The following is a 19,535-nucleotide window of genomic DNA, read 5'->3' as shown; positions in this document are numbered from 1 at the left end:
ATCCACTGGATCATTGTGGACGAACCGGAGGGCATCGTGCGCGTAGATTGGTCGATTAGAGAGTACCTAGTCAGTGTAAAGGGGCTTGAAAGAATACCCATGAAAAGACTCTCTAATTGACAGCAAGTAATAAGGGAGCCAAGAGAAAAGCATGCACTTTCTAGACTGTTACATTGGTTAATGTGGAATGGAATGTTTTGGTTGAAGTAATAAATATTAATGTATATAATTAAGACAACGACCCGAGGACCGTTGACGGGTAGTTGGCTTTTAAACATAAATAGCCTAGCAATTGCCCAGCATAACTCATCTTTAGATGAATCAACCGATGGGTATAAAAGAGATTTTGATTCGTTACTAAACATTCATCCAATAATTACATAAAAGTAAGAAGGTGGGACTTTTGAAGATCATAGCCTTGCATTGTCCGCTTAGCCAGCCTGGTACATGCCCAGCGCGACAACGTGGGGGTTGATCATGGTCAAGTTGAAGGGGGTGACGGGGACTTCAGCGTCGGTGAGCGCAAGGAAGATGGTGCCGTTGACGGCGGGATCGCCCTGGTAAGTGCTCATGTTGGGCTGGATGGTGAAAGCGGTGTTGCCGCTGATGTTCTGGAGCGGAGTGTAGGTGACGTTCAGCTGCGAGACCCAGGCGGCGTACAGGGGGCACAGGCCGAGGTCGAGGAGACGTAGCTGTTGTTGGGGCCGACGGCCTGGCCGGGCTCGTCCCAGGACAGGAAGACCTGGCGGCCGGGGTAGGACAGCGGGTTGGTGCGGTTGTGGGTGATGGCGGGCGAGCAGTTCTCGCCGGTCACGTTGGAGTTGAGGCAGTCCTCGTTGGGCTTGACGTCCTCGGTGGAGAGGGTGTTAGTGTATCCACCCGTCGTCTCGTTCCAGACATCAGAACCGTCAATGCGGGCCGGGTTGGGCTGGTTTAGGATGTTCAACGAGGGAATGTTCTGCCAGATGAGACGGGTCTGGTCGGCAGGGCACGAGGAGATGTAAGGGGCCAGAAGAGTCCAAGCCCAAGACTGGGGGATGCCAACCTCGAACCAGACGGGCATGGGGAAGAGACCCTCGAACTGGCGGAAGATCATCTGCTGACGAGCCTCAGTGCTGATGGACTGCAGGAGCAGCTGAGCGCTCTCGCGAGAGTCGAGGTGGTTGAGGAAGCCATAGACACCGGACTCGCCGAAGCGGGTCAGCTTCTGGCAGAAGTCGATGTACTCGCGGACGTTGTTGACGGGGTAGTTGTAAGTGCATTGCACGGGCGCCTCAGCACCAAGGATGTTGGTGATAAGAGTGGCGTGGCCAACCTCCTGATCAGCCATGAACTCCAAAAGAGAGCGGTCCTCGGCTGTCAGGCCGGCGTCCTCGAAGTCTTGGACGCTGAACTTGGCAAGACCCCAGTGGAAGAGATCAAGCTCGATCCATTCTTGGTAGAGAGCTAGGGCTAATGACTCGTAGTCGAAGTCGCTGATGGGTCGATAGACAGGAAGGGTGCCATTCGTGCCCAAACCGCCGGCGGGGGTGTAAGGGGCCGGCTCGGGGCGTGGAGCTTGCCGTCGGCCGGGTAGTCAAACTTGAAGGACTCCGCAGGCAGAGGCGCGACGGACGGGGCCAAGACATCTGTAGACAGAGCGCCAGTGGTGGTCGGCGTGCCAGTGTAGGGGCCGTGGGAGGTCACGTTGGTGTTGGGAACCTGTGACGGGGTGGCGGTAGGGACCGAGGTGAAAGTAGTAGTCGCCTCAGACACCACCGGGACGGCGAAGCATCGGGATGCGAGCGCAAGAAGGCTTCCGCCAGTAAGGACTCTTGAGAAAGTCATGATTGTAGGCTGGAGTACGGTATCTTGGGAGGGGATAGTGAAGGGAAAGAAAACCCAGCACACTCACGGCTGTTTCACCCACCTTATATCTATCTGTTCAAGGCGGGCGAGACATGGGCAGTTCGCGATCGGCAACGAGCCGATGCAAATTTTTGATGACGACTTTGCCAGAGCTGCTCTACCCACAGGCAGGTCTACCTGCCTACACAGGCCTCGTTGCATGGGAGATTGCTCAGGCCGTCATGATGACAAAAGCAACAGCCTCGCGTCTCTGGGCAGCACCACTAGACCATTTTGCGCACGCAACCACCGTGGTTCGTGTGAATTCTTCCGGGTGGCCAACGGAGATGGGAATGTACAGTAGCGTACCCGTTACGTTAGCAAGGCGCATGCGGTGTAAGTCGATGCAGTTCGAGTGCGGCCATGCAGGGACAAGGCACGCCCGCACTAAGCCTATGTACCCGTCATCGTTATAGAAAACGGTACCTACCTGCGTGGGCCCTGGCCGTTGAACAAGACAATCTCGGCAAAGAGGCTGGCAGGCTGGGCCCGGTTGAGCCAATGCGGTAACAGTCGCGGCGCCAATCTGCCAATACTCCAATAGCGCAGATGCCCACGTCTCCACCTCGGGACAGGATAGTAGTAGTAGGTAGCAGTCTGCCAGTATAGGAAGCAAGATATATGACAACGATACATAGATAGTGCCATCTGGGGGCCCATATATAAGTCTGACTTTGTGAGGTGGTATGCTTGCCAATCCCCCTCTTCGACCAAGGCCAAGACTGGATCGGGTCAATATGTATATCAAAGCCAGAAGAAAGGTGGTGCGGTGGGATGTTCGCTTCGGCATCTACGGTGGACATGGGGTAACACTCAACTGCCGCCCCGGTCTTTTCTTGGGGGTATTGGTTCTCGTCGGGTGGCCTACCTAATGGCCAGCACGTTTTTCTCTCGATCGATCACACCCATTAAGCGTCGAGATCTGCCCGAGACCTCCGGTCCATCCGCCCTGAGACCGCAGGCTCGGCAGGCAGGCAGTCCAAGTTGATGCTGCGAACCGGTCAGTCATCCTGGGTGGGATGCATAGGCGGCCTGTTGACAGCTTGGGTCACTTGGAGAGATGCATGATTTTAGGAATCGGACCTGGTTCCGAACCCCAAACAAACAATCGAGTACCATAGAAACATGTGTAAACATACACGGACAGAAACGTGCTCGAAGTGGCACTCGCCCGCATCTGCATCTATCCTGCAACTCTCGGCTCATTTCGTTTTTGGGAAGAGGTGGATGCGGAGACCGAGCCCTTTGGGCGCACTGAAGGTCTGGCATGAGAAAGTGGTGACGTTTTAGAAGTCCAAGATTTTCGATATTTTAAGTACTTAAGTAGGCGGGAGGCTTTTCTCCGACGCTGGACGATCCCCTCAAGCCCCTGTAGCTCTGGTTAAGCTACGCCTGCAGGTTGCTTCTTTGCCCAATAGCCGGCCTGGAACTATCCCGCCCCCGTACCACCAAAATCCCATCTTTTACGTCTTCCATTGATTCTGAGCTGTTGACACCGAAAACATATCAATACATGCCCTGCTTATATACTTGGAGATGGTTGCAACCAGCTATCGTCATTCGTCCTCTTGGATCTACTGTATACTACATTATTCAAGATCGTCGCGATCAGCTGTTTCTCTCTGGTTTGCACTAGATTGCCGAGGAGGCCAAGCCTATCTCCCTCTGCATATGCAACCGTGAGTTGACAGGTCAGATAATCGTCAGTTCCCCTGATCAATTCATGCATGCCTTGCCTCTGGCTGTGCCTCTTGACATTTTGACATATGTATATGTACGTCCATGCTCGGTCGAGTTCAACTCTGGAAGGGTTATTTCATCTGATGTACGTACATTACCCAGCTGGCCTGCTTCATCGTTTGGAACAGCCCGTACAGGAACCAACCCGGTGTTTTTACATAGACAAGACAGTGTGGCTGAGGGCATAGACTTTGACGTATTTACACTATGACATGCATACATTCGATATGATTGACCACTGGCTCAAGACGGAATCGAAATACGCTACTGGTCTTCGAGAAGCAGAACATCAACGGTGCGAATCATTCCTCGTATATACATATCCGGAGTCTACCCCAACAGGCCAGCCAGCACAGGCGGCGTGGCGCATTCTCATGCAGCCTATATATAGAAGTGTGTACAACCATCGTGTCTACCAAGAAATGCCATTTCAACCCGTGAGACCATAAAGCCCCTAAATTTCAGCCCAAACAACGGCCGCGTTCCGTTCTTTGGATGCCTATATAATCACGGTTCTGGCGACCAACCAAGCTATATACCACTAAGAGTTGACACACACTTTTCAACAAACAAGAATAAAGCTGCCTTCGCTAAGGCGGATCTTGCTATCCGTACTTCATACAGATGTTGCAGTAACCATTGCTCGCGCCATTTCTACACAACACCAATGTCTATCCCAAAAAGTCTTGCTCTCTGGCTGTCCTCATTCAAGCTTCTCCTTTTGGAGATAGATCATCTCACACCGCGGCCGGGACGTTGATCTCGTACCCAATAAGCACTTCCGTACTCGTGCCCTCCCAGCCCCTTGTGCCAGCGGCCGACAGCATGAAGCGGCTCGTCTGATCAATGTAGAGGCTGGAGATGACACCCGCCCTAGGGGGCCCGGGCACGATGAGGAAAGGCGGAGGCGCGCGCCGCGTCGAGGCATCCTGGGACCGCAGGTCGTACAGTCGCAGAATATCTTGCGAGGCGCAGATGAGGTGGCGGCCGTTAGCCATGGGTCGCAAGCAACTGACGGGCCCACTGCCACCGGGGAATCGAAACACGCGCTCGGGCTGCCACCCCACCCGGCCGCCGCGGGCCTTCGCGACACTAAACTCTTCGACCGTCCCGTTACGACGGCCCACATAGATCCAGTTGCCGTCGTTGGACCAGCAGGCGCCCATGCACCAGGGGGCACGCCGGCGCGGGTCCCGATGCGAGCGATCGGGTTGGGCACGCGGCGATCCCATATGCGCAGAGTACCGTCCATCGAGGCCGATAGGAAGGTCGAGTCGGATGTCTGGGACGTGTCATAATGGGTCGCCGGCGGCTCGGCGAAGAGCATCGAAGGCGATTCCGGTGCCGGCTCGAAGAGTGCTGAGGGCGTCCCAGGCGCATCGACATCAGCGTCTGGTTGTGTCGGTTCCAGCTGGGTGGATGCATCCTCAGTAAGTGGTTGTGATGGTAATGGTGGTGCTAAGCTACTGTCAAAACTGCCATTCACCGTAGTGCTGTCTTCCTGCTGCGTAGGTTCTGCAGTTGTCATCGCGAGGTCGTGACTACTGTCTTGAGTTGCCGTGTTGTGGGAGTCGTCATTGTTCATCCCATCAAAACTGGGCAAGGACATATCGAACTCGGGCATAGTTGTGCTTTCTTGAGCGGCTTCCATGTTCTCTTGGGCTGAATCCTGCATCATGGCTCTCGAGAACTCATTATCATCGTCACCACCAAAATTATCCCCAAATAGATCCGAGCCTGCTGCAGGACTGCCAAACAAGCTGTCGTGTGCCGGGCTCCCCTGAGCATCCATGTCACCATTCATATCCCCAACTGCGCCGTTATTATCTGTAGCAAAGGACCCGTTCAAGTCCCCGTTCACAGCACTCGTGGCTGCGTTATCCACGCCGTCCAGAGAAAAGTCGAAATCGTCGCCTTTGGCAGGAGCATCATTGTTGCTGAAGAAGGTGTCGCTAATGTCTTCTTCGCTGGCTTCTGGCGGTATAGGGCAACCTCCCATAGGCCTCGTTTCGATAGCTGATACCTGTCCTCCGCTGCCATCAAACGAACGCTTCACGTTGCCCGTGTTGAGATCCCAGTCAAATATGTTCTTGTCCCAGCTGCCACTGAGGACGCTCTTCTCGTCCGCCGCCAAGGTAAGTACACTGACGGCATTGCTATGCTTCTGCAAGCAAGTGATGCGCTTCCCTTCATCGTGCCGTACGCTCTGTAGGTTGATTCCGCCACTTTCCAGACCTGACAACAGCCATAATGCCTCCGAGTGCACCGCTAGAGAATAGACTGGGCTCAGAATGAGGTCTTCTGTTCGCATAGATGGCGAGTGCGGCTCTGCATTCTCCCAGTATGACATCAAAATGCCGGCTTTTGTCACCGAATCGACGAACGGATGCCTTTGCGCCACGGTGAGCTGCTGTTTTCCATTTATTGTGCCGGGCCCGTCATATTTCCTGATATATCCATCACTACCGCCTGTCATCCAGTACCTCAGATCTGGCGTGACCGACAACGCGTTGATACTAGTCGACATGGGTGCAGCCATCGTGGGCACTATATCGTAGGTCCTCGCATTTAATACTTCTGGCCGAACCATGGGTGCCCACTTGGGGGTAGTCAAGGCCGAAGGTCCTGGCGTCGCGGACGTTCGCTTGATGGTGGGTTGCGACAGCGATCCTTGGCCGTCAGGCTGCGGGCTGTGGCTGCCGCGGTTTTCACCGGTGCCGTTGACATGTTGATGATCCTGAGTATTATTATTATTATCGTCATCCTCGTCGTCGTCGTGATCATCATCGTCGTCATCGTCGTCGTCGTCATTGTCGTTCTCGTTCTCGTCTTCGTCGTGGTCCCGCTCGGCCTGCTGGTCTTGCTGGTTGTTCTGCTCAGCTTCTTCGGCATCGGCCATCAGCTCGTCCTCTGGCTCGGACGAGCTGGCGTTGGAGTCGCGATCGAAGTCGTCCATTGTAATTGGGTTCGCAACGTAGCAGAAAACAAGCTTCTAGAAATTATGTTGAGGGGGCTGGGGCCGATAGGTATGCCAAAAACAGCGCCGACTTTGGGAGCGTTCCGTCGGATTTGGGAAAGGGGGATCGAGACACGTCGGTCGGCAAAGTATATGTTCGCAAGCGGCGACAATGTGTTCACGTCGCTTACGGTTTGAGGTCGCAAGGATATGACTTCATTCTGTTAGTTCTTGTTCTTGGGCCAGCCCAGGGCAAGTGACTGGCAACCAAAATTTGTAATGAAATGTAGTATTTCAATGTCGAGAAAGAATATTTGCGGCAATGGGTAGTCAATACTCCCAAGCTAAGAGTCAATGGAGGGATGAGTTGAGCAGTTAATGGGTTTCTCGAATTGGGCAGAAGCTCTCTTTGACTGACGCGACAGCGGTTCGCGACAATGGATTGCGACAAGGTTGGAGCTGAAGTTCTGGCAGGGATGTCTCGCTGGGCTGTTTCGCAAGCCCCAATTTGGACCTGGTGAGTGCATGTGGCTGAGGTCGGACGAGCTGCTCTACTCCTGGATGCGGCTCCAAATAAGCAAAGCAGCTCAGCTTGTCCATCCGGCCGGAGATAAGTGCATATTTCATCTCTCCCAGCACATTGATAAGCTATAGTTGAGAACAGTCAAATAAAGATCAAAGTTAAAAAAGCCTTTTCAACGGCGCGTTCGGAATGCATTAGGTGCTTAGAGATTAGGACAAACCCTCGCTAACTTCACGTCGACAACGATACTGCACACAAAGTCCTCCAGAATGGGCCAGGTGATCTGATTCGTCGGATGCAGTCACTGTCTGTCACTTTCGTACCTGACAGATGCAACCAAACCCCTGGGCACTTAATGAAGGGATTGAAAAAGGCAGTTCTCTGAAAGAAAAACTCTCAGCTACTTGTTACAACATGAGAAATTGGCGGTGAGCATGGCACCTTCAGACATATCTGATTCACTGGTATATCCGAGCTTAAGCTGAAAGTGCTGGTGTTCATGCCATGGCGATATCGGCCACAAATAATATGACAGCACCTCCAGCATTCGGGTCTCGGCTACAGCCACGCAGAGTGAAGACGGGCTTTGATGAGTCCATACTGGGTACTAGTAGTACAAGATACACTAGTGTAATGCGCAAGAGATCGGAACAAGCAGTGGTGAGTGGTTACATACGAGTTACGTGACGGAGCCGCCAGCTGCAAGCGTAGGTAAGGTGTGCTGGGTGCGTACTGTAGGTCAACGTTGCAATTTAGGTTAGGAGACTCGCTAACTTGGTTTAGGTTAGTTGGCTTGAGGGTTTTTGTTCTTGACCACGAGATAACCAGGAGATTTTTTGCAACTAGCATTGAGATGAGTCTTTAGGGACAGTGATGTTCTTTTGACTCAGAGCCAGTGTCCGCGATTGACTTACGCCGTAACGGTATTACAGGGTTTTGCGCAGAAAGATAACTCATCTATCGGCTTCCAAAGCAATGGGATGCATCAATGTTGAGGTCAAGCCAGACACAGTGGAAACCCTCCGCGACCTGAAGGCCGGAAGAAGAACCACTATTGCATCATGTTACTGGAGACCCTCCCGCTGTCTGCCCCACCAACCCCTCCACCATTCCCTTCTCCCCTTAATAAATTCACGCGTCCGCCCGCGGGGTAGGGATTTTTCCCTTTTGGTGGTTCACTCTTGCTCGCCTTGCGACTCTAGTCCGACGATATCGTGTACGCTACCTCTGTCGAAAACATATCGTTGTATCCTCTTTCTCCTCAATCATCCCCCTGTACAACTCCCACCATGTCTGAAGCTGGTAAAATCACTATCATGTAAGCCTGTCCGCGAACCTTTGCTGTCTCGTGTCCTTTTGCGCCTCGAACTTGACCTGCAATCTCGCCCTGGGGTTTGCTTGGTTGCGATCCAGGGTTGCCATATCGTAATCTAGATCTAGCCAGAAATACAATACAATTGTGCTAATTCCATCCTCTTGTAGTCTCGGCTCCCAATGGGGTAAGCATGTCTTCCGTTCCACTTCCCCGAGCTACATCGTGATGCGCGCGCCCCAACGAGCCTCGTATATTCCTGCCGTCACCTTGCGATCTACCTGGAAGCAATGAGAACTGCCTCTTCAGAACCACCGGGTCCTGCTGCTTCGCGAAGGGTCAGACGCTTTGGGAACATCTCCGCATTTGGAAACATGGCGCAAAACGAGCCAAAGTCCTGGGCGCGTACGCATACTCGGCTTCCAACGTGGTGTCGCGTGACACATACCGCGTGGCGTATACCACTCGACACCACGTTGATATATTTGCGATTGCTTTGTAGTTGTAACGCTGCAATTGCTGACGCGTGGGACGTACAGGTGACGAGGGAAAGGGCAAACTCACCGACATTCTCTGCCCTAAAGCCGAGATCTGTGCCCGTGCCGCTGTAAGTCACTATCCATGGTCCTTTGTGTGTCAACCAACCGACACAGTTACTAACGTCACCAAACTACAGGGCGGCCACAACGCGTAAGCAATACACCCCTTCGTCCTTCGAATTAGAAGTGTGAAAATCGGGTCAATTGGCTTTGCGAGACTGCGAAGCATCGGACAGCTGGCTCGACCGTACCCCGAGAATACCGTCAAACATATCCTCGGATCATGCTGACTTGACTGGTCGGATTGCAGTGGACACTCCATCGTGTGAGTTACCCGACCCAGTATCCTGTTCTTATAAACATAAACTAACCTCCTGTCTTTTCGTAGCGCGAACGGTGTCTCGTACAGGTAAATCAAACCTCTGGGAGGCAGTCGCACCCCTTTGCGTGCGTCATTAGGGGTGCGTACCGGCCTTAGCCAATCACACATTTCCTCTTGCTATGTACTAACAATTACACCAGTTTCCATCTTCTCCGTGTGTACTCCAAAGGCGGCCATAACCTCTTCGTGGATCTCCTAACATAACGATGCAGCATCGGGACTTATCAACCCCAAGTGCCTCAACTTCATTGGTAAGCAACCCCCCTTCGCTCAACAATATGAGTACTAACTTGAACAGGCACAAGCGTCGTCTTCCACGTGTATGTATATCGGATGCGTTCCGATTCAATTTCTCACATTTGTGCCGAGGTTAACGCGAACTACACAGACCCTCTTTCTTCAAGGAGCTCAAGGAGTTGGAAGCCAAGGGCCTCACCGGTGTCCGTGATCGCATCAAAGTCAGCGATCGCGCCCAGGTCAACCTCGACCTCCACGCCGCTGTTGACGGACTCGAAGAAGTTGAAGTAAATACCTCTGAAACCCAGTATGGTCACTCGTGACACTGATACGTTGTGCAGCTCGGAACTCGTGCCATTGGTACCACCGGTCGTGGCATGTGAGTCTTCCAATCCAGTGGCATCCCGTGTGGCCGTTTTACTGATATATCATTCCATAGTGGTCCTTCGTATGCGACCAAGGCTGCGCGCAGCGGCATCCGTGTCCATGACATCCTTGACGAAGAAAAGTTCAACCGCATGATCCGCCAGCTTGCCAGCGGCTACAAGAAGCGCTATGGCGTACGTTTCTTGCCCCCACCCCTGTTGTTACTCTTGCGCAACGCACCCATTGGTGGGCGTTTACGTGAATAGACTTGTGACTAACCAATTGTGCTTGTCATACAGGATCTCCTTAAGTATGACGTTGAGGAGGAAATCTCAAGATTCAACGACTACCGCAAAGAATTGTACGCTCCCATGCATACGCTATGCGACCAAGTCATCGAATTCTAATGATTCTTATAGGAAGAAGTACATGGTTGATGGTGTCACGTTCATGAACGACGTCGTCAAGGCCAACAAGAACGTCCTCATTGAGGGTAAGCACATCCCGAAGTCCAATTATGCTTTCTTACGTCCCAAGATCCCTCATGGAGACTTGCCGCACGGCTTTCCACAGAATCAGTGACTAATTCCTCCCAGGTGCCAATGCTCGTAAGTACTGTCTGAGTTTCTAGTGGGAAGCTCCCACTAATTGCGGCACCTAGTCATGCTTGATATCGACTACGGCTCTTACCCCTATGTGAGTTCAGTCATACATCATGGGTCTTTCGGTCTGTAACTGACTCTTTCGCAGGTCACCAGCAGCAATGCCGGACTCGGAGGTGTCATCACCGGTCTTGCATTGAATGTCAGTCAACCAAACGCCATTGATCTGATGGATGATGACTGACCATTTTCTAGCCCTTCAAAATCACGGAAGTCGTCGGTGTCGTGAAAGCGTACACGGTATGTCCCACAATTCGCTCCCCCATGCTATGCGATCAGCTTGCTAACCAGTCTCGCAGACACGTGTTGGAGGTGGTCCCTTCCCGACCGAGGATAATGGTGAGTTTCCATTGCTTCAATCGCTTCAAATCACCGACTTGAGTCAGCTCCTTCGTCGGAACTTGACCCTACTACCAGGCAACTCGGGTCCTTCTTCCACCAAGGACTAGTTACTGACTTCTCTGCGTCCTACAGGCGAGGCCGGCACGAAGTTGCAAGAGATTGGCCGTGAATGGTACGTCCCAACACCAGCCCTATTCGATTTGTCGGACGAACTCAAATGCTAATTTCGTTGTCACAGGGGTGTCAGTACTGGTAAGCACAATCATTGATTGGTACGCTTCAGCAATGCGGATTCTAACCTCAAGCAGGCCGAAAGCGTCGTTGCGGTTGGTTGGACTTGGTAGTTGGTATGTGACCCCTTCAACCTAAGTTAATAACATGAGAAACTAACATTCTCCGCTAGTGAAATACTCAGCATCGGTGTAAGTCTAGAGTAGCCTTACTCGCAGTTCCAGCTGTTACATCTAGCTGACTGTCAATCACCACAGCAACCACTACACGTCCCTGAACCTCACCAAGGTATGTTGTGCTCGGGAACTTGGAAACTCCTGACGTCCAAACTGACAACATGATACAGCTTGATTGCCTCGACACCTTCGAAGAGATCAGGATCGCCGTCGGCTACCGCGACCCCAAGACCGGCGAGGTGAGTGCTCTTTGACACCCATGGACGATGCGAGTTGCCGTACTGACGAAAGTTGCCCAGGAGTTGGATTCGTTCCCCGCTAGCCTTGAGTTTCTCGAGAAGGTCGAAGTCATCTACAAGAGCTTCAAGGGATGGCAGAAGCCTACCACCAACGCCAAGACATTTGAGGACTTGCCCCAGGAGGCCCGTGAATACGTTGAGGTAAGAAACACAGCATCCCAAAATGGGGTCGCAGATGATGGCATCAGCTAACATGACGTTCTGTCAGTTCATTGAGGGCTTCGTTGGCGTCAAGGTCAAGTGGATCGGCACTGGTCCCGACCGCGAGGCCATGATTGTCCGGGGCGCATAAACAAACCAGCCCCTCAAGGCTACGATCTCGATCCATCTAGCAGCTCTTCGCAGCAACACTACCACATCCTTGCCAGAGTGCTGGTGTAGTCAGCAAGGGCTATACTCCCACACCGACAAAATGATCCAACCGGGTCGACTGGTAGTGGACTTAGCCTGGTGACTCATTTGCGTCGTCATCATCGCATAGACACCACACGTACCGAAAGGTCACATACATAGAACGTTGCTTTGCACAATATATGAATATACACATCACCGAAGTTTCCATTATCTATCAACTTTCATCGCTGTCAGGAAGCAACTGTTAGTTCCAGCCTCGTGAGATCCACTTTCTGTTGTCGACTCCAATATTTTAAGCTTCTGGGGTGAATGATGCAGGCTACACGTAGCAGCCGTGTGGTTCTGGATCAATCCTTGAATCGAGTCCACTCGACCAACTTGCGTGGTCCAAAATCATGTATTGTGTTTACAGCGATGCCATACGAGTCAAGGGATCTTAGGACTCGTATACCCTTATCCTCCACCATGAAATCAAACTTTGCCCCCCTCGAATATGCACCCGTGCTGCCTTCCACCATGCGTTTTGGACCACATCTGGGATAACCAAGCCTGGTGAGCTTCTCATCTCAAAAGTAGCGACCGAGGAGCCGACTTCAACTTCGTATATTAGGTAGGGGAGTCCCCTGATGTTCCATCTCATCCATATTAACTTCAGCTTGGGCATATGAGCCGCAGCACGCGCAAGAGCGAGACACCAAACCTCGCCCGGTTTGGATAGATGACCGACCCGGTATTGAGCCTCAGTGTAATCGTCCGTCTTGGGAACAATCATATCCAGGTCGAAGAAATCGTATCCTTGGGGTGGGTGTTCTTCCGTCGGTGAGTATACTGATTACGCGCAATCGCGGCCACAAGGGCTTTTCGCTGTCGTGATTCAATGATGGATCATTAAATAGCTCGCTGCCAACGATCGCATCTATATATAGATACTCTAGTTGCTTCGTGAATTCCCTCAAGGCCAAGCTGAGTGGATCAAAGGTTTCCTTCTGGCAGGTTGGAACGGTCACATCCTCTGTAATACAGCCCCGACAAATGGTGGCATTTCGGACGGAGCCAGGTAGCATAGAGATCCCGGTAGCGAAGTCGTCTCGCAGCTTCATAGGGGACATTTCCCTCGTGTCCATATCTCTGGCAGAAACCTTCCCAAAAATCCAGTTGATGGTATGTAGATTGGGGAATTGACTAGCAATCTCGCAACACGTCTTAGAAACGAGGAACAGTAAAGTGGCACGGTTGAAATTGTAGGTGAAGTTCGTGATGCAGGACACTTCTGGCAGTCGGAGGTACGCATCGTGTGGAAAGCTGACGAATGGGTATCGGTAACCCCATCCGAACCTGTCCTCCAGGTTAGGGGAATTTAAAGGTGGCTTCATATTCAACATTAAGCCTCAGCTTGACACCAGAAGGTGGGGAGGACCATGTCTTCAAAGCCTCCAGCAGCTTAGCCACCGCCTCGAAGACGGCCTCGTTTCTTCTCTGGGAGACCATACCGGGGTTCTCTCTGTAATATTGCCCGGGAAGTATCGCGGTGAAGTCGATGCAGCGGACGTAGGACTGCCGGGCAAGGGTAATAATGCCCTTTGCATCTGCCTCTCCAAGGCGTGCTTGGTTCAGGTGCAGTGTTGAGAAGGTGGCACGTTCGGCGAACGGTTGCCACTTTCGAGATACGGTGGCATATGAACATCGCTTCTTCTTGTCCGAGATGTCACACGCCAAGTGCAAAATCTCTCCTTGGATCTCGGGCGGGAGTCGATCCATGGCTCAATGAGTCTGCGGCTTTCTAGCCGATACTATGCAGATTAGTGACTATAAATCAAGTAGAATTGAATTTGGTAGTGATGAGACGGCGACAAGAGAACGAATAGTTTGGTTGAGGGATCCAGAATGTTGTCAAGGGTAGATGTCGAGCAAGGTGGAGAGGAGATCGATTATCAATGGTGGTTATGTTACCAAACCTCAGACGAGTCGGCAGCACGGATTGCTTGGAAGGGAAGGGAACAGTTACTCTGGATATTCCGAGGGAAGAAGAAATTTGGTGCTGCACACCAGTACAGGTTTTGCGAGCTGAGGGATACCTCAGTGTTGTACTGCGGAGGATGGGCAGAATTGTGGTAGCCCAGCCTGTTCGAACGAGCTTTGAAAATCAAAACTCGTCTGCAGCAGGCATTCTCTGAAGGGGAAGGGAACTGGAACTCTTTCTCTTGCTGGGGTTCGAGAGTTTCTGAAACCTGCGATTGTTGTGCCAGTGAGGGCGGACGTAGCTGGGTGATCAGGTGCAGGTGCAGGTGCAGGTGGTCAACAGAACAATGTGAACATGGCCGACGGGCCGTACCTTCCCCAGCTTGAATCCGTTCTTGCCCGAATCACATTGAAGTCACCAGCGTCTTGTTTGGAACTGATGAACAACCAGGCTGGGCATGTGCTGCTTTCACCACTCGTCACTGTTGCAGTCAATCCTTGCTCCTGGAAGTCACCTACCCCATTGCAGCTTATGCAAACCTATTAATAACCCAAGAAGATTAATCATCTTCAACATCCAGGACCAATCCAGGTCAACAGAATTCAACAATCAACCAGGCGTTTATTATTTATCTACTACTGATCACATTGATAGTCGATCATCCTTTCCGAGACCACCACCCACCCGGCACAACCATCCCAATCGCATCATAATGGAGCGGATCCCACCCGAGATTAAGAATCAAATCATTCGACTTGTCTTGTTCGACACCGAGCCATACAATGGCAACCGGGCGCAGTATGCCAAGGTATCAAGAGAGTGGCAAGCACATGTCGAGCCCATCACTTTCAAGAGAATCTACTTGGATCCACTTCGTCTTGCCCAGGCCATAGGGTACGTGACACCGTTAAGACAAACCTACGTTCGATTTATCCACTTCGAGACGCCGCTGTCCATAGTACAACAGCCGGCGGCGGTCGGACGAGGCTTCTGGGCCTTATGGAACAAAGCAATGCAAGTCGAGCACAACAGCGATGCTTTCTCTTGGCACCTGGCAAGTCTCCTGAACTATCTGAACGGATGGACATTGCCACATGAAAACGTCGAGTTGTCTCTTGGAATTAGTGGCACGTCCTGTGGACTTGACTTGCCTGTCATCCTACGAGTAGACATTTACCGTCAACTGCCAAAGATCGATTTCATCAAGAAGTTCCGCCATTTTCAGGGAGGCGTGAATGAGTGGAAGCTAACCCCCGAAACCTGCTGCATGATTGCAAGCTTGTTCCCCAGCTTACGGAGCATCAACTGGTGCCTAGAAGAAGAGCCCCCGAGGAATTATATTACACGGGCAGAGGTGCGTAGCATATTTTCTGCCGCATTGGCTTGGGTCCCTTCATCAGTCCGAAGTTTCACCTTGGCTTACTACCGTTGGATGAGAGCCTTCGGCGACTTCTCCGTCGACCCACAATCACGAGCTCCCGATCTTCTCAGCATGGCCTTGAGACAGCTGTCGAAACGATCGAAGAAGGTGGTACTTTCTATGGATATCGGAGACGAGTTTTTCATCGGCAATGACTCAAGCGCTGAGGAGACAGAATGGCTGCGCATGCGTGAAGTCACCGTCATTGCCGGATCCCGAACGCCCCAAGGAGACGTGCTTTTCAATTGACGATGAAACGCAATCGGCTATTCCAATCCCGGGAATGGTCAATCCATATTACCTCGCCGCTGGCCGCGCTGCTGCTGGTATGCCCAATCTCAGCTTCCTGACGATACATTGGGCCTTCCGTTTCAACACGGCCTTCTCTTATGTGGCCAGAAAAGATACTCTTGGTGCCCGGCTTTTCGTCACTGACACGTAGTATATGCCTGAAGATACTGAGGAGGCGTGGTGGACGGCGACGAGGGAGCGTCGTGGGGCGGGAGGGAAGCTGGAGGTCGAAGTCCATAATTGCCAGAATAGGATCGTTCAGCACTACACGCTCACTGCTGGGCGTTCCTATATTCCTGTGCGGTCCTTCGAGGAGACTCGAACCACCTGACGGAGGGATGGCGTCACTGGCATGATTACATGATTCCCAGAACAAGATTTATTGGACAGGACGTCCCAAAAGCGAGTAAGCGTAATTGAAAAGAATCAAGAATACATATATGTTACCCTCGAGACATTAGAGTTATGGACCAAACATAAAGCTCAGCAATTAATCAATGTGTTTCCGATATCTGAGCGTCAAGCGTTTTGTACTTTATTTCACAGACACCATAGTACAGGGCGCGATCCATATCTCACAAGCGCACAAGGGATAGAGTTGCAGTGGTGTTCACATTTTCGATGCATGTTTTGCTGATGTATCAAATGATTGATTACGTCATGTTAGAGTAATATCTGTTTTTTTAGAAGTGGTTTCTATATTGCAGTATCGCTATTCATTACAATGGAATGGTTCTGCCTGGAAACAGACAGCTTTCCAAGTTTGTAGAACTCTCTGCCGAGGCTGTACCGTTGTGTATTGGGAGGTCCCTGACAAATCCGTCGCGTCCCCGGTTTCGAGGGTCACTGGTCTTCCAATCCAAAGGGTGGTTTCCAATCGAACAGGTAAGACTTGGGTAGCACAGTGAATACAGCAATTCGAAAACAGCACGAACGAATAAGGGCAACACAAACCAACAAGATAGAGAAGCATTCGTTTAGACACTCGAACCAAGCCAAAAGGGTATTAGTATATGGCACGAGAAGCGCAGGATATCGAAGGAGAGAGTGAGGTTCCATTTAGTTGCAGAAAGGCTGGCTCGCTTGCAGGAATTATAACCTGTGGGTGGCCATGTATGTTAACATCTGTCCTCTTAGGCATGAGGTTAAACTGTATCTATTTTGAGTCAAATTTCTTTAGTGTATATTGTATGTATTATAGACCAGTAAAGTCTATCGATGTGGCCGGCTTTTTCTGCGCCCCCCTTCCCTGCGTTTCCTACCCTCTTTTCCCATCTAGGTTTACTTACCCCTCGGCCTTTTTATCCGCCTTTTCGAGTCTTTCTATTAACTCTTTCACTTAACTATCTTTATAATACTTATCGTTAAATAAACTTTTTTAATATTTTATACCGTTTTAAAGGTTATTATATTATTTTTAAATAAATTCTTTATTTTTTTATTAATTACTTTAATAAATAAAAAGTAGTAAGTTATTCGATATATTTTATAAAAACTAAAAAGAGTTAAAAATATCGAGATTTACCTTATTTCTTTTTAAAAGATACTCGAAACTTTCGATTAAAAACTTTCGGTATTAATATAAATAATTTCGTACTACTTATTAAATACTAGTTTATTATAGCGGCTATAATATATTTAACGTTAATTAAAATAATTAATATTTATAAGTATAATAAGCGAATATATTAGTAAATAATAAATATAGTTAATATATACTAGTAAAAAAACTAGGAGGAAAAGATTAAAAGTAGGCTTTTATGCGTAAGCTTTTAAATTATTAAGAATAAAGAAGGATTATTTTTCCTACGCATTCTCCGGTATATTATAAACCGCTATAAAGGTTTTATTAATTTATAAAAATTTTAAATTTTAAATTATTTTTAAAGTTTAAAAGATATTAAAATATAATAACGTAGTTTATCACTACGCGACGTATATTACTTAGCGACACACTTAAATTTAATTTTAATATAATTAAACTTTAACGCGTAATACCTTTATAATTATAATGCTTAATTAATTTTAAAAGATCGGATAGTTTTAATAATTTAAGTGATATAAAACGGACCGAATTAAATAAGTTAAAGAGTAATAGTAAAAGCTTATAATATACCCGAATTAATTTTACGTTATCGAATTTACGGCCGAATTTTAAAACGCGAAATCCGACCGAAACGACGTAAATTAAATCTAATTAAAAAGGAGGTACTTCGTAAACATATAATTAATTTAGATATCCGAAGGATGCCTCCCGATTTCGCTGGTGTAAAAGATATGGCTAATCTCTTTACCGCGTCGCGCGCGGCGACCGCGTTAGTAAGCACTGGGTTAGGCGCTTTATCGACCGTAACCTGGACTTAAAAATTAAAATAAATCGTCGGTACGATTATTAAAAACTTTTTACGAAAATTTTAAAATTATTTCCGGTTAATTTACGCTAGTCGCGAATATAAAAGCGAAATACGGGATCGTCGACGAAGATATTTAGAATTTCGACGAGACCGGTTTTATAATAAGTATAATCAGGTTAATACTCGTCGTAACACGCGCCGAGCGGCGTGGAAAAGCGAAATCGGTTTAGCCTAATAATCGGGAATAAATAACGGCGATTAAATATATTAATTCGTAAAGCTAGTGTATTTCGCCGTTTTTAATTATTTAAAGTTAATATTACCTCGCGAACTAGTCCCGCGAAACCGATTTACCGGGCGACTAGGTAATTAAGCCGATTTTTAATAGTTAAATTAATAATAAAATAAGCTTAAATTAAATTAAGTATTTCGATAAACATATTAAAGCGTAAACGAAAGGTTCTCACCGCCTTCTAATTATTAATAACTACGAGAGCTATATTTCGGCCGAATTCGAAGTATATTATTAAAATAATATTATTATTATACTCGGTATGCCTCTTTATTTATTTTATCTATTTTAATTATTCGATATAGCACTTTATTTAATTTTAAAGCGTACTTATTTAAAGGAAATCGAGCTGTTTATTAAAGCCTTAATAAATTATATTATAAAGCTCGAGTTTTTTATCGCTTTTAAAGCCGCGTATTTCGCTGTTTTTACGAAAAATAATATTAAATTCGGATTTAACGTTTTTAATTTAATCCCTTATAATCCCGACGAAGTGATTAATAAGTTAAATATACGTCTCCGGACGCTTATACTTAATTTATCCCGTTTAAGAACGGCTAATACTTATAACCTTTAAACACCGTTTAACTTTTAATAAATAACTAAGTATTTTATTTATATTAAAAAAAGGGTATTTATTTATTAAAAAAGCTTTCCGACGCCGATTTTAAATACGATAAATTAAATAACAAAAAGTATAATTAAAATAGCTTATAAAATAACCCTTATACGCGATAGGATATATATATTAAAAAAGGTTAATTTAATACTTTTAAGCGTTAAAGAGTTAAAAAGTCGCGAGTTTAACTTAAAAGAGCCCTTATTATTAAGGAATCTTAGTAGCTATAAGACGAGAAGGCAAAAGGGAAGCGTTTAGCGCTCGATAAAGGTAAAAATAAAGGTTCGTCGAAACGGAGGGCGACCGGTGAAAGGCGCTGTAGTGTTTATGGCGAGACAGGTTATAATGCGCGAATATATAAAAAAATATAAAATTAAGCGAAGAATCGAATAGCGAATAGTTTTAATTAATTTTAAACGTTATAATTAAATTAATTTATATAAAAAAGTCGAAAAGTGGAAAAAGTGCGTCGCTAAATAATATACGTCGCGTAGTGGTAAACTACGTTACCTCTTTTTAAATCGATATATATTAAGTTTACTTAATATTAAGTCACTTACTTCTATTAGCCTGCGCTAGTATAAGTCGAAAAG

The 19,535-nt window shown here is 48.5% G+C and overlaps 5 protein-coding genes across 5 annotated transcripts; 2 read left to right on the top strand and 3 right to left on the bottom strand.

The window, feature by feature from the left end:
• Positions 1 to 431: 431 nt before the first annotated feature.
• Positions 432 to 1,827, bottom strand: PG997_010996 (ferritin-like domain-containing protein; the record flags this gene model as incomplete). Its single annotated transcript, XM_066815311.1, is given in 3 exon segments — positions 432 to 692; positions 710 to 1,475; positions 1,493 to 1,827. The coding sequence occupies 3 exon segments, from the start codon at positions 1,825 to 1,827 to the stop codon at positions 432 to 434; spliced, it is 1,362 nt and encodes a 453-aa protein (XP_066664601.1).
• Positions 1,828 to 4,364: 2,537 nt separating this feature from the next.
• Positions 4,365 to 6,583, bottom strand: PG997_010995 (transcription factor SPT8; the record flags this gene model as incomplete). Its single annotated transcript, XM_066815310.1, has 2 exons — positions 4,365 to 4,724; positions 4,745 to 6,583. The coding sequence occupies 2 exons, from the start codon at positions 6,581 to 6,583 to the stop codon at positions 4,365 to 4,367; spliced, it is 2,199 nt and encodes a 732-aa protein (XP_066664600.1).
• Positions 6,584 to 8,708: 2,125 nt separating this feature from the next.
• Positions 8,709 to 11,944, top strand: PG997_010994 (uncharacterized protein; the record flags this gene model as incomplete). Its single annotated transcript, XM_066815309.1, has 24 exons — positions 8,709 to 8,823; positions 8,958 to 9,025; positions 9,095 to 9,108; positions 9,480 to 9,493; positions 9,552 to 9,590; positions 9,638 to 9,659; positions 9,728 to 9,863; positions 9,918 to 9,955; positions 10,016 to 10,136; positions 10,242 to 10,303; positions 10,362 to 10,435; positions 10,539 to 10,550; positions 10,604 to 10,638; positions 10,693 to 10,746; positions 10,800 to 10,844; positions 10,904 to 10,943; positions 11,079 to 11,118; positions 11,185 to 11,198; positions 11,255 to 11,293; positions 11,350 to 11,368; positions 11,435 to 11,465; positions 11,524 to 11,592; positions 11,653 to 11,793; positions 11,861 to 11,944. 24 exons carry the CDS (start codon positions 8,709 to 8,711, stop codon positions 11,942 to 11,944), a joined length of 1,326 nt encoding a protein of 441 aa, XP_066664599.1.
• A 1,409-nt stretch (positions 11,945 to 13,353) lies between these two features.
• On the bottom strand, positions 13,354 to 13,764 carry PG997_010993 (uncharacterized protein; the record flags this gene model as incomplete). The annotated part of the gene is made up of 1 exon (XM_066815308.1): positions 13,354 to 13,764. One exon carries the CDS (start codon positions 13,762 to 13,764, stop codon positions 13,354 to 13,356), a length of 411 nt encoding a protein of 136 aa, XP_066664598.1.
• Positions 13,765 to 14,678: 914 nt separating this feature from the next.
• On the top strand, positions 14,679 to 15,635 carry PG997_010992 (uncharacterized protein; the record flags this gene model as incomplete). The annotated part of the gene is made up of 1 exon (XM_066815307.1): positions 14,679 to 15,635. The coding sequence occupies one exon, from the start codon at positions 14,679 to 14,681 to the stop codon at positions 15,633 to 15,635; it is 957 nt and encodes a 318-aa protein (XP_066664597.1).
• Between the last annotated feature and the right edge of the window lie 3,900 nt (positions 15,636 to 19,535).

This window comes from Apiospora hydei (assembly GCF_038363865.1).
Source record: "Apiospora hydei strain CBS 114990 chromosome Unknown utg000008l_segment0_segment0, whole genome shotgun sequence".
In the NCBI taxonomy this organism is placed as follows: Eukaryota; Fungi; Ascomycota; class Sordariomycetes; order Amphisphaeriales; family Apiosporaceae; genus Apiospora; species Apiospora hydei.
The sequence above is the reverse complement of the archived record's forward strand: the minus strand, read 5'-3'. Positions and strand labels throughout refer to the sequence as shown.